Source organism: Trachurus trachurus (genome assembly GCF_905171665.1).
Source record: "Trachurus trachurus genome assembly, chromosome: 1".
NCBI lineage: Eukaryota > Metazoa > Chordata > Actinopteri > Carangiformes > Carangidae > Trachurus > Trachurus trachurus.
This window is the reverse complement of record NC_139891.1, coordinates 27,226,445-27,238,940: the sequence shown is the minus strand read 5'-3', so window position 1 is coordinate 27,238,940 and position 12,496 is coordinate 27,226,445. Positions and strand designations below refer to the sequence as shown.

General features: G+C 41.6%; 1 protein-coding gene across 1 annotated transcript in view; it reads left to right on the top strand.

The window, feature by feature from the left end:
* The window catches only part of grin2ab (glutamate receptor, ionotropic, N-methyl D-aspartate 2A, b), a 120,050-nt gene that overhangs the window by 17,818 nt on the left and 89,736 nt on the right, over positions 1 to 12,496 (top strand). Inside the window, exons 3-4 of the mRNA XM_083976004.1 lie at positions 8,026 to 8,250; positions 8,341 to 8,499. Of these exons, the coding sequence (XP_083832130.1) occupies positions 8,026 to 8,250; positions 8,341 to 8,499 (384 nt within the window). The remainder of the gene's footprint in view (positions 1 to 8,025; positions 8,251 to 8,340; positions 8,500 to 12,496) is intronic.

Genomic DNA, 12,496 nt, shown 5'->3' with positions numbered 1-12,496 from the left:
GTCATCACAATAATGAAACAGAAGAAACTGTTATTTTATCAGCGAAGGAATGACGAGTCGCCTCCTTGCAGTCACTTTTCTGAGTGACTAACGCTCTTGTGTGAATCGCTCTAGACGTTCAGTTTGTTGATGTTGATGAAATGAGATGCCGTGGCTTACCTGTGCACCAGCTGCAGACCACACCTGACACTGCCACCACAGGCTCTGACCAGCCAGGATGTTACTGACTTGTGTCCATTTGAGTCAAGAAAAGTTTATTTCTGTAGCACCAAGGCCATTCAAAAGCTTCACAGAGGCATGTAGATACATTAAATATGTACGATTTAATCAATAACGTTATCCACCGCTCCATGGATTACTTTCTCGCCGGCTTGATTGAAAACAAATGCACATGGCCGGAAGGAGAGTTAGCAATAACAGCGAAAAAGTGACCAAACTTGCATAGTTCACCCTTAACTCATTGAGTGCCAGCCCTTTTATAAAATGGTCAGTGCCATGTGCCAGCGTTCTGGGGCATTTTGAGTAATATGTCAAGACCCAGAGAATATTTTGTACTATGACTCTGAAAACACCAAACAGCTCAAAGGAAAGAGGAGACTCTCTATTTAACTAGGGAAAAAACCATTTGTTTGTACCTTGTTCCATTCTTGATATATCTTAAGCTAAATAGAGCCTGGTTGCACCAAAAAGACCACTTTTTTTCTAGAAAGCTGAGAAAAATGCATTTTTGTGAAAGAGAGTCTCTCAAGAAAAATAGTGATTTATCCGTTTTAATTTTGGCTTCAAAAACATGTAAGACATCTGAAAGTTTCATTTCACATGTTTTTTCATTGACACCCCCCCCCCCCAAAAAAAACAACAACAACAACAACAACAACAACAACAACAACAACAACTAAAATACAACAAGTACGAGCGGTTGCTGCCCCCTCAGCCTCTCCTACGCCCCCCTCCCCTCCCCTCCCTCTCCTCCCCCCTCCCCTCTCCTCTCCTCCTTCTCCTCCTGCTGCATCCCCTCGTCTCTGAAGGAGGGAGGGAGACGTCATGGCGTCTTCAGCCTCTGTGCTGGACGCGGCCGCGGCAGCGACTCACCGCGCTGATCTCTCGGTTCGTCGTCACGTCGGTCACTGACTCCGCGATCCGCCTCCGCTTTCGCTTCGGCATTTTGGTGCTGATCATCTAGATGAGTTTACCTTTCCTGCCTCCTCTGATCACTTCATGCTGGAGCTATGCTAATAGCACCGTGGCTAAGCTTTCCTCCAGCTCCACGTTACACTTGTTCCAGGCTCTGCCCGTCGTTTTCTCTAGAAATAGAAACTTTTTCCGACTTTGTTATCTCCGTACCGATCGCGCTCGTCTTCTCCTTCTTCTTCACTTCTTGCTCTGATCTACAGTCTCATTCGTTCTACACATCCCAGAAGCCCCAAAATTACTCAGAGTGTGCGCGAGAGCGTCCCCATTTACCAGCCGCATAAAACTGCATTTGACGTCTATGGACGTCAATGGCACTCAAGCGTTGGATTTTGATTGACGTCCATAGACGTCAATGGCACTCAATGAGTTAAAATGGCATGAAAATAGCATTTAAAGAGGAACTATGTAAGTCTGGTCGCTGTTTGCTAACCTTCCTCCCGGCCATGTGCATTTGTTTACAAGAAGCCGGCGAGAAATCAATCAATAGAGCGGTAGATAAGGTTATGTATTATAAATGATGTTACAACGTGTTATCTGTGTAGTTTAATCTGTCATAAACAATAGATTACGGGTTACGGGCCGCGTTTGTGTCACAGTGCTGCAGAGACGAGAGCTGGGACACCGGGGTGGCGGCCATGATCTTGCAAAGTTGTTTTTCAGTCCAGAGACGCAATAAGCGACAAGCAGGTGGAAGGCAGAGAGCCTCCATTCTCCCTGTAACAAGTTACGCCATTTATCAAACCATCACAATTACGTGAGTAAGGTAAAAATGTAGCATAGTTAAGCTACAAATCCTGCATAGTTCCTCTTTAAAAAACTAATTTGGAAAAAAAAGAAGATCTATCATGATAGGAATCAAAATCCATGACTCAAACACCAAGATCAGAGGCAGGATCTTTGCTCAGTACACAGGTCAGGTAAACAAACCTAAGGGTTGAGGCTAAACATTAGGTAGACAAGCAAACTGGTCATGAACACACTAAGGCAGAGAACAGAGAGACTGCTGGAGCTAAATATACAAGGAGAAGACAACTGGGGAAGGGTAGACACACTAAAATAAAACAGGAAGTGGTAAATTAACATGAAAAGAACAGAAAACAAGGCCCATGTGGCAGATAGACAAGATACGACAAGATCAGGTAGGAAACTTAAGACACCATTATGAAAGGGGTTCTGTAGTGACAAAAGACATTACAACAGGCAGATGCTTTAAAAAGTGTGGATGCAATGCATTAGTAGGCTATTATTTAATTTATTATAAACAATGTACTAATGATGTCACTTTTCCAGACATTTAAACGATTCAAGATGATGGATGCCAATCATCCTATGGTAATTAACATCCTGTCAGATTGAAAAAATGACAAATGCAAACAAAGTGAACAAAAATAATTGGTTCCTTCACCATTTAAAACATTTTATATGTCCTTGAACACGTCACACTACCATCTGCAGCGTGTTTCTAATGTTTCTTTTTTTTCTGTGTTTTTTTTTCTTCTTTCTTGTACCCAACTTAGCACAGACTGCTCGGTGATGTGACGAGCTTGGCTAGCATCTCACAGCACTGTCGCAGCCAAATTAAACTAAGAAACAATAAAGGTGGGTGGCCTACCCTGCTTTTAGTTTCTGTACACTGTGTATCTTTCCCAACACAAACATCACAATGAGCCGAACAGAGGCATGGAGTCCACACTGTGAGTGGTTCGAGCAAACTTTCTTTGTTTCTTTCTTAGTCAAACAAAGCAATGCCCACTTTTCTAATAATAGTTCAAATCATCATTGTATACGTTGAATCGTCAGGGGGGAAATGCAGTTACCACTTGTGTATTCTGTTTGATACATGTACAATGTATCCCGTGCAGATTATTAAATACATTTGTATGAGCATGAAACGCGCATTATGCACCGGCTGCTAGCTCCTTAGGGCACCGCTGCTAACTTTGCCAGTGTTTACATTGTTTTTTAGCAGCTATACAAAAACCGACAGCACTAACCAACATGAAGTTCACTCGATGTGAGTGTTATTAATCAAATGGGCGCACCAGTGCTGCAGTTTCCTCTGTCATCTGAGACGCAGCTCGCATGTGATCAGTGAAGTGTGCCGCTCCTCTTCATGCTAATGCGTTTAGCATTTAAAGAAGGAATACACAGATAACGGGAAAGGGATTTGAGATATGTGGTTGTCTGCACATTCTGGTACATTTATTAAGGTTCATCCAATTCGAAGGAGATTTTCAGATGTGGAATGATATATTAAAGGAAGGTTGAAGCAAGGAGAGGCACAAAAAAAAATTAATAACCCTGCATTCTGCGGGTATTACCATAACAGCAGGAACATTTGTAGGAGGGCAACACTGAATTATTTAGAAATGAGAGTGACAGCTTCTTAGAAAGAAAAGTTATGCAGTAATATTAATGAAAAAAACACAATATTGCATAATTCTGTGTACAATACACAACGATGGGAAGGAGTCTTGTGGTTTTGTGGTTTTTAATCTACACATTTTATACTTATGTTGACTCCTACTCCACTGGTTTTACCAGCAGAGCGATTATTTTAATGTAACAGAACACCCAAGTAATTAGAGTCAGAGGGAGTTAAGACTGTAAGCGAGCCCTTATTAAACGGTTTGGAGAGTAAAATTTTCATTTAATGGCGATTTCTATTTCAGCATCATTACATTTAGATTTTTCTTTGAGGGCTTGATTTCTTTCTTGATTCATTACCAACATCAGATCTCCCATTTCTTCACTCAAGTGCATCTTTTCAGATCTTGTCTATATGCAGAATGCACCTAAAAGAAAGTCCTGGTTTCTGATAATTAGCTGCTGCTCCACTAAATCAGACGCTAATTTCATGCAGATTGCCAGCGCGAATATGTACATAAATCTGGGCCCCGGCACTCAGAGTTAGGAACTGGGTAATATGGACATTAACGAACCAAAAGTGGAAAAAGAAAATGCTTTTATACCACAGAGAGAAGAAAGTGTAGAAAACTGGGTGGATAGATATTATTCTAGAGTGGCGGCTGTTACCCTGTGCCACCCCAGTGGCTGTGTCACTGCACACAAAGGCAATAATAATCTGACGTCTTACGTATTACATTATTCCCTTCAGTCTCCCCTGAGACTGCAGGGAACTGTTATCTCATAAAATACAATGGTGCCCGAGTTTGTAGGTTAATGCTCAAGTAGTGGTTTGACTTCTCCTCTTAGAAACCTGCACCTTAAGCAAATGTTAATAACTTAAAAGATAGAGGTGATTAAGAGATTGAGTGGCGACCATTTCCATGACATTTTCAGGTTGAATCACACACATTTCTCAGCTGCGACTTCAACATTATCATTGAATGAATCAGTGGCTGTTGGATTTGTTGCCGCCCATCCATTTGTAATGTTTTTTTTAATGCTTTGACAAGCATCCACAGATGTTTAGTCTCTTTTAGTGTGAATAACAATGCATTAGTTCAAAAACTGAAGTATGATAAGAAGACTAAAGTAAATCAATATAGTATGAAACAAAAGTACAATGGATCTTACAATGATAGCCTCACAGTGTAACGTATATATTCACATATAAACCATAGAGTGAGTAGGTTATGATAAGCTATGGATGGAGACCAGAGAGGTAAATTATGTTGCAGAAGTTTGAGAGATTTCACTGGATCTTTTGAAAATATGTCGGCTTTGTAATCTAACTTTAGGCAATTTAAAGTCTCTCTATGGACAAATTAACTGTGTACAACCCCGTTACAAGCCAGCAGACAAGACAGATTTTGGGGTGGAGTATCGCTTTAAGATATTTTTGGGGAAACAAGGCCCACATAACGAGAGCCTAATTTGTGTTGTCATCTGGAGACACTATGTTGAGCTGCTTCACTGGCTATGAATGAAAGACCGAAATTGCGGACTGATAGATTTAAGCAATTACACCCACATGAGCTTTATTTAATAGGCATTAGGGGCTATCATTGTTGAACCACAAAATGTGCTTATATCAGAGGAAAATCACCCTGGGTTATGTTACAGTGTGCACAAAGATGTCCTCTGATTCATTGTCACTGGAGCAGCCTGAGGGTCTCTTAATGCCAGCTCCCGTTTCAGCACCGGGTGTGTTGTTTCTAGCTTTGACAGAGATATCATTCCTACAAATCTAGGTCTGACTTTAGCCGTGAAAATAAAAAACAATCTTTTGGACAAGACTAATTTGCTGCTTGAAGGCAAACTTGTACAAATTCAGAAACACGTTTGAATGAGGACAAACAGAAGCTTCCTTTTTATTGCAGTGAAGTGGCTATTTAAAAAAAAAAAATCTCTTACCTTTTTATAGCATATTCTTATAAAGTGAAAACTCATTTAGTGTTGGCAGCGTACTACAGAGAATTATGCCTGCTGAATATTATTACATTATTAAGATCTTGCATTTTTTAGTATCTGAGCAACATTACCATAAATGCTAACACAGAGGGTAACAGTTACCATTCATGACATCTTCTCTGGAAGATTATCTCAAGCGTCAGCGGATATGATTTTTAAGGGCAAATTCAAATTACTCTAAGACGGCAAGGACACTCAGTGACCCAAAGTTTGACCATTTTGAAGCCGTGGCACAGCGCGCACTATAGCTCCCAGTTATGTTAGCTCTGATGCTAACTGCGGGGAAAGTTAGTGTAATCCTGCTCCATTGATTGGGGCTGACACTAATTCCCTGGGACAGCAGTGTAGCGGTGTGTGATTTAGCGGCGTATGCTAAGTGCTGCAGGAGCTGCAGGCTAGTCTGTGGGCACCAGGGCAGAGAGAGCAAGCTGGGAAAGTACTGACTTGACTAACTGGCCTGATTAGACCGGGTGTGAGATGACATGGATCAGATACACACACACATACACATACACATACACACTAACCCAGCCGGAAAGACAGATTGGCAGAATTAGAGTAAAAAAAAACATGAAATGCATAGAGAGAAAATGAAAACATGAAGATGATTAGTAGACTTAGGATTCAAAGTTAGCAAATGAAGAGAGTGGAAGATGAAGAGATATTAAGACAGTAGGTTAATTTTGTGGATGTGATGTTTCCTCCTCGGGTGTTTTTCGGCTCTGCTGGACTGTGGCGGTGTAAGAAATTGGCTGAGATGCAACGTAGCATTCACATCATGGTTTCATTAGCTCTCATTCAGCCCAAGGCATTTCACACTGCATTTCCTCTACTCATCTGCTTCTCTTAGATCTGCTCACATTACAGGGAAAAGGTAACACGAAGTAAGCTGAAACTGGGAACGGGGGTTTTCGACTCAACGTTTGCATTGCCACTGGAACTTGGTGAAGTACGACGTTGAAATAAATGTTGTTGTTTTTTTTCATCTCGGTGAACGTTATTGATTGATGCAGACACTTGGGTGCCTTCAGCGATTTGGAGCGTTTCCCCTCACAGGGGGAAAATCAGATTACATTTATTTCAGGGTTATTTTATCCACTAATAGCTGCCACTTGACTGTGAATGTTGCCTACAGGCGTAGATTACGTTCAAATAAAGGCAGACAGTGGAAGAGAGATTTAGGGCCTCTTATGAAGCGCGATTAGTGGTTTGGTAGAAATAACTTCAGGTTTAACTGTGGTCTGCTAATGGTCGCCCACTTTGAAACAGAATTAAGTGATTTTTTTTTTAAGATAGTGGAGGACTGTAAACTCAGAGCCCCCGACAACTCCAGGCTCATGTGTGCTTTGCTTTTGCACTTGAGACTTTTGCACTAATGATTAAAAATCGAGTCACATATCTGCGTCGCACTGTTTTTTCCCAAAGATAAATACAAGACAATCTTTGAAAAAACCCGGCGGCCGTTTGATGGCACTTAGTGCCTTTTTTGAATACATGTTCAGAATATGCAAGGCTCATATATCCTGCTGGTTGGAAATACATTCTGTCTCTGTCAAAGAAAAGTCGATTTTTAACAAATTTCTCAAAGGCTTTACTTTCTCACACAAAAGGAAAGAGGTGGCAGGTTCTGCTTGTTGAAATGTGTGTGTAATACAATGTTGTATGGAAATATTAAAGGGGACATATTATGGAAATATCACTTTTTTAAGGCTCTTTAACATATATTTGGGTGTTTGTCTTGCCGTCCGGCCCCTAAAATGTGAGAATTGACGAATCTGTAATGTGCAGGCTCCCTAGGTTGAAATCCACATGGTTTTACAAGCTGTTCCCTCAGTTGTCTTCCAGTGATGTAACTAGGTTTTGAATTTGCATAATCCCACCCCTACCTGGGACCGGTAGAAGGGGCGGGGCGAGCAGTGGTTCATTTACATTTAAAAGGACAGTCACTGAAACCAGCCGTTCTGAACAGGGCTGTTTTGAGAGGATGAAAACAGCTGTGATGTTTGATCCTTGGAGTATTTTGACCGAAGTATGTCACAGACATGTCTTTAAGACACGTGGGAACTATTTTAATTTGTGGAAAGGGGGCATAATATGTCTCCTTTAAATAATAGAAAATATGGAGACATGATTATAGGTCAATCATGGCAATATACAAAATACATGTTTGATTTGATAGTTTGGTAAATATGAGAATACCACTGGTTGTTGCCATGGCAACGTGTGGACCTATAACCACCTGTCTCATGTGTGTCATCTGTGCCTGTGACGGGCGGCTGATAGCAGCAGTAAACTGTCGAGGTAAAAGATATATAGAGTCACAGTGTTTGAGCTCAGTAACATAAAATCTGACAGTGTTTGGTTTTGTGATGCAAACTGTCACGGTTCCCTGACGAGACGCTTCTCTGTGTTTTGATGTTTGTGTTTGTGTGTGTGTGTGTTTGTGTTTTTAAGGGTATGATGGGTGTAGTGGGCTGGATGTTACTCCTACTCTCCCAAATGATGGCGCCTGTGGTGTCCCAGAAGCCTCCGGGGCTCAGCGTGGGTGTGATCATGGGCCAGACACGGCTGGTTTCCGACCAGGAGGTTCGGCCACCGCGGCGGCCCGACGACGCTCTCGACGTCAACGTGGTATCGCTGAGGATCAACGAGACGGACCCAAAGTCTGTGATAACACAGGTGAGAAGGCGCACATGCACATACTGTCTGTGTGACAAACACACCGACCTTTGTTTGACCTGAGTTTGTTTTCCCCGCGTGTCTCTCTAGGTGTGTGAGCTTCTGACACGCACTCGTCTCCACGGCATCGTGTTTGCCGACGGCACCGATCAGGAGGCCATCGCCCAGATCCTTGACTTCCTCTCTGTTCAGACGCAGCTTCCAGTTCTGGGAGTCCACGGAGGCTCCTCTATGATAATGGCTGACAAGGTGAGTGACCGTCAAACAAGCCCCGAGCAGCTCAAAACACACGCAGCACAAACAAAAACACACTCTTTGGCCTCTTTGTGTGTACACGCTGTTTGTGTGTGTGTTTGGGACGTGAGATTAGGGAGTTGTAATCCCCTCTCTCTCTCAGCCAGCTCTAAATGTTAAAGGATAATACTTTTCAACCTACACTTTTTTTCCCCCTCCATATGTCCTGGTGCGTTAGCAATCAGGTCAGACACTTGTGTCATTGACAGACTTGGCATTTAGAAACTCAACCCACCTGCAGCGCAGCAGTTAATTCAACATAATCCACTCGGCTACAGAGTTAAAGAAAAGACACGCTCCTCAAACCACAGAGAATATATATATATATATATATATATACTTAAAGTGTCCTCTTCACAGATAGAGGAAGTGTCCACAGCTGGTGGGAATAAGAAATAATGACAAACTGCAGCCTTTGATAAATGTTATCTTTGCTTCAAGAGAGCGACTTTAAGCTCATTCCAATGGATGTCTAATGGGTGTCTTGAGGTTCTTTGGCTTAAAAATGGCCATGGTTCACTGGAGTCGTATATAAACTCTCATAGTCAGCATGTTGTAGATTACCAAGTGACACACTGGGAGGGGCGGGGACGCTTGTTTGTGCAATCAGGGCAACACTGTGAGATTTTTTTTTTTGTGTGTGTCGTTGTTTGTTTAAGTTTGGAGTTGAAACGCGGCCAACACCGTAAAGTCTGAAGGCAGAATTTAAATCAAGTCTATGAATTGATGGCTGGTATCACCCAAAGCGATTTTATGTTAATTGGCCCTTTAAAAGGTTATGCAGCGCACATTTTTAAAAGTACAGCATTGAAAAGGTCAGCAGAAGTTTTTGCATAGACAATGTAACATTCTTTGCCACATTGTTTTCATTTTAACCAGTGATCAAGCATTGTTTAAATATGTTATAATGTATTTTCTTCTGCTTGGTCTAAAACTGGGCTATGAAAAAAAAAAAATCCTATGCTGTATGTAGTCGTATCATGTCTGGTGCTCTGTGAGATGACAGAGTAGATATATTTTTCTTTTTTTTTTAAGAAAAAAGAGAATATATCCTTTAAGATTGGATTTGTGTTTTATTTTGGCGTGATGCTCAGTGCAAAGATGGGGATGTACATATCTTTCTTAGTTGAGTTCCCTCTCTGGTACTGACTCTGTAGACCTCGCTGACTGACATACAGACTGACTGAAGAAGCTTTGATAAAAACACAACTGGTTCTTTAGCTTTTAAATCTCTCGGGGCATAGCAGCCAAAACACAGGAACCAATAACTGCCGCAATACAGCAGCCTTTTGAAGTACAAGTTGATGGGGGGATGCAGTGAGTGTGTGAGTGAGTGAGAAAAGAAAGAGAAAAAGGCCGAGAGTGTGCGAAAGAGTGAGGGAGGTAAGAGTTGGCTGAAGGTTAGGAGAGCGAGGTTGCAACATGAAGGTCACGCAGCTTGAACGCCCCCCCCTCTGAGATTATAATGATAGGTAAAATAAAGAAATGGTGTTGTTAATGCTTTCAGTCACTGCTGTAGATGTGCCATTAAATCAGCCACTTAACACCCAGCTGCTCTAATTGAACCGTTTCACTGGCCAGTAGTACAAGATTGCAGTCATTCCCGGTAGCTCCCAGGTGTGAGCGTGAGTGTGTGCAGCCTGTAACTAACCACCCACCCACCCCCACCTCCAACAACAACAACTGTTCCTGCAGGCTTGTCCTGTAAATACAAAAAAGGAAAAAAGTCTTCCTGCCTGTGTTGAATTAAGGGCAAACACAGCCCAGTGGCAGTCAGGTATGAAAACCCCTGTGAGTCAGCACATCATTGAAAAATCATTGTTGGTGGGTTTTTGGTTAGAGTGCAGCCACCTGCCTGAAGGAAACAGTTGCGGGCTAAAGGTGTGAGAGGATATTGATGAGTTTTTCCCTCGACAGCGTCCTCAGTATAGATGCGAGTAACTAAACAGGGCAGCAGTGTAATGATTGCTTTCATTCCCGGCTGAAGTTGTTGTTGATTAATTGATTAATTGATTAATTGATAAGTCTATAAAATGTCAGACGACGGTGAGAAACGAATCAATCATTAAAAAAAAGTCAATGTATGGAGACAGAAAACAGTCACTTTGCTTCACTGTAGCACTGATGGTTCGTATGATATGATACAGTCTGATACTGTACGTATGTCTTCAAAAGGGAACTTGTTTTGGAAATGTTCAGGAATACAGACATTTTCTACTGTAGAGAAGTGAAGTGGTAACTTTGATATTAGGGATGCACAATAACTATCGGTACCGATAATGGGCTCTATGCACAGCTCCACCACTTCCTGAATTTAAGGCAGGTCCTTAATTTCCTGTCTTACATTATTGGACAAACTGATTAATCCAGGTGTGTCTGACCATTGTGACTACTCAGACACACCTGGATTAATCAGTTCAATCAGTTTGTAATGTAAGACAGGAAACAAAGGAGCAGCATTAAGTTCAGGAAGTAGTGGAGCTGTGCATAGAGCCCATTATCGGTACAATATTGGCAGATAATTATCGGCAAAAAGTCAGAAAATTACATTACTAGAGCCAATAATAACATTGCCTTGGTTTTGCTCATTTTCCGTCCGTTTGCCCCCTGAGTTGATTTGAAACAATAATAAATGTTCATTTTTGAAGAGTCATAACTGTTCTTGTGTTTGTTGTGATGTCAGTAGTTATGTAAGTTGTATTGCTGTGTTAAGTCGGAGGCAGAGCTATGATGATAAATTCATCTTTTCTCACTGCATCTTAGCCTCTCTTAACCTCAGGTGTTTATATAAACTATTAAAAATGTTATTGGTATCGGCATCAGTGGGAAAAAAAGAGTTGTCGTGCATCCCTGCTTGATATACAGTACTGTAATGTGACTGAATATTGGATATGATTGAGTTATTAGCTTATTAGCAGCTCAGATACTGTATCACAGCAGCATAACACAAAGCTGATTAATTGCTTTCAACTTAAACCTTTGAAGGGATCTTGTCGAATCGAGACGATCTGGTCTGACTAACAGGAGCAGGTCTGACTTCAACCGTCAGAACCTGCTGGTGGTTGACTTTTTTCGGGGGCACTCTACTCTAGGTGTGTGTGTGTTGTACTGTAACACCTGCTGTGCTTTTAAAGGCTTTAACATGTTTCTCTGACCAGACGGATATAATTGTTGTTGCACTCAGATTCTCAATAGATTAGGGGGAAAAACTGCAGCCTTTATTTCCCCCTAATCCAATAGTAGTGCCTTGAAAATACTCTTGTTTCTAAATTTGTAGCAATTATAAAACGGACAAAATCAGGGAGCAAAAAAATAATAACCCCATCAAATTGTCACAATTTAGAAGCGGCAACCAGTTCAAGTTTTGCTATTTTTTGCCTGATAAGTAACTGAAAGGATTAAGTGATTATCATAATTGTTGGCAATTCATTTCCCGTTGATTAAGTAATTGATTACTCAGTGAATCATTTCAGCACCAGTCGTCATGGTGCACTGGAGCATTCGTTTCTTTCTTGCCTGGTGACAGCGGCAGAGCAGACTATTATGGAGGTGATGAGGACTCTCAGTGAGGCTGACACATGTTAATGCGCTTGACGCTCTCCACGTTGACCCTGCTATACTGTTGCACCGTTGGTTCGCGGCTACATTAGCTCCCTTGTTTAATTTCACTATATGATACTCGCCTAAAAGACAGAATGAAAAATCTGAAAGACCAAACCCTCCAAAAAAACCCACACATATTTAGCTGTATCTTCTCTACCTGCTGTCAGTGGCGCAGCGGTAATATGGAGGATTGAAAGAAATCCCAGTGGAGTGGTAACAATTCAGTCTGATTACTGTGGGCTAACAAACAATATTGTGCTTTCTGCAGCCTGAGCGGAGAAAAAGCCCTGTGCGATCTCTCCCTCTTTCTCTTTCTCCCTCTTTCTCTCTCACAGTTGCCCTGTTAATG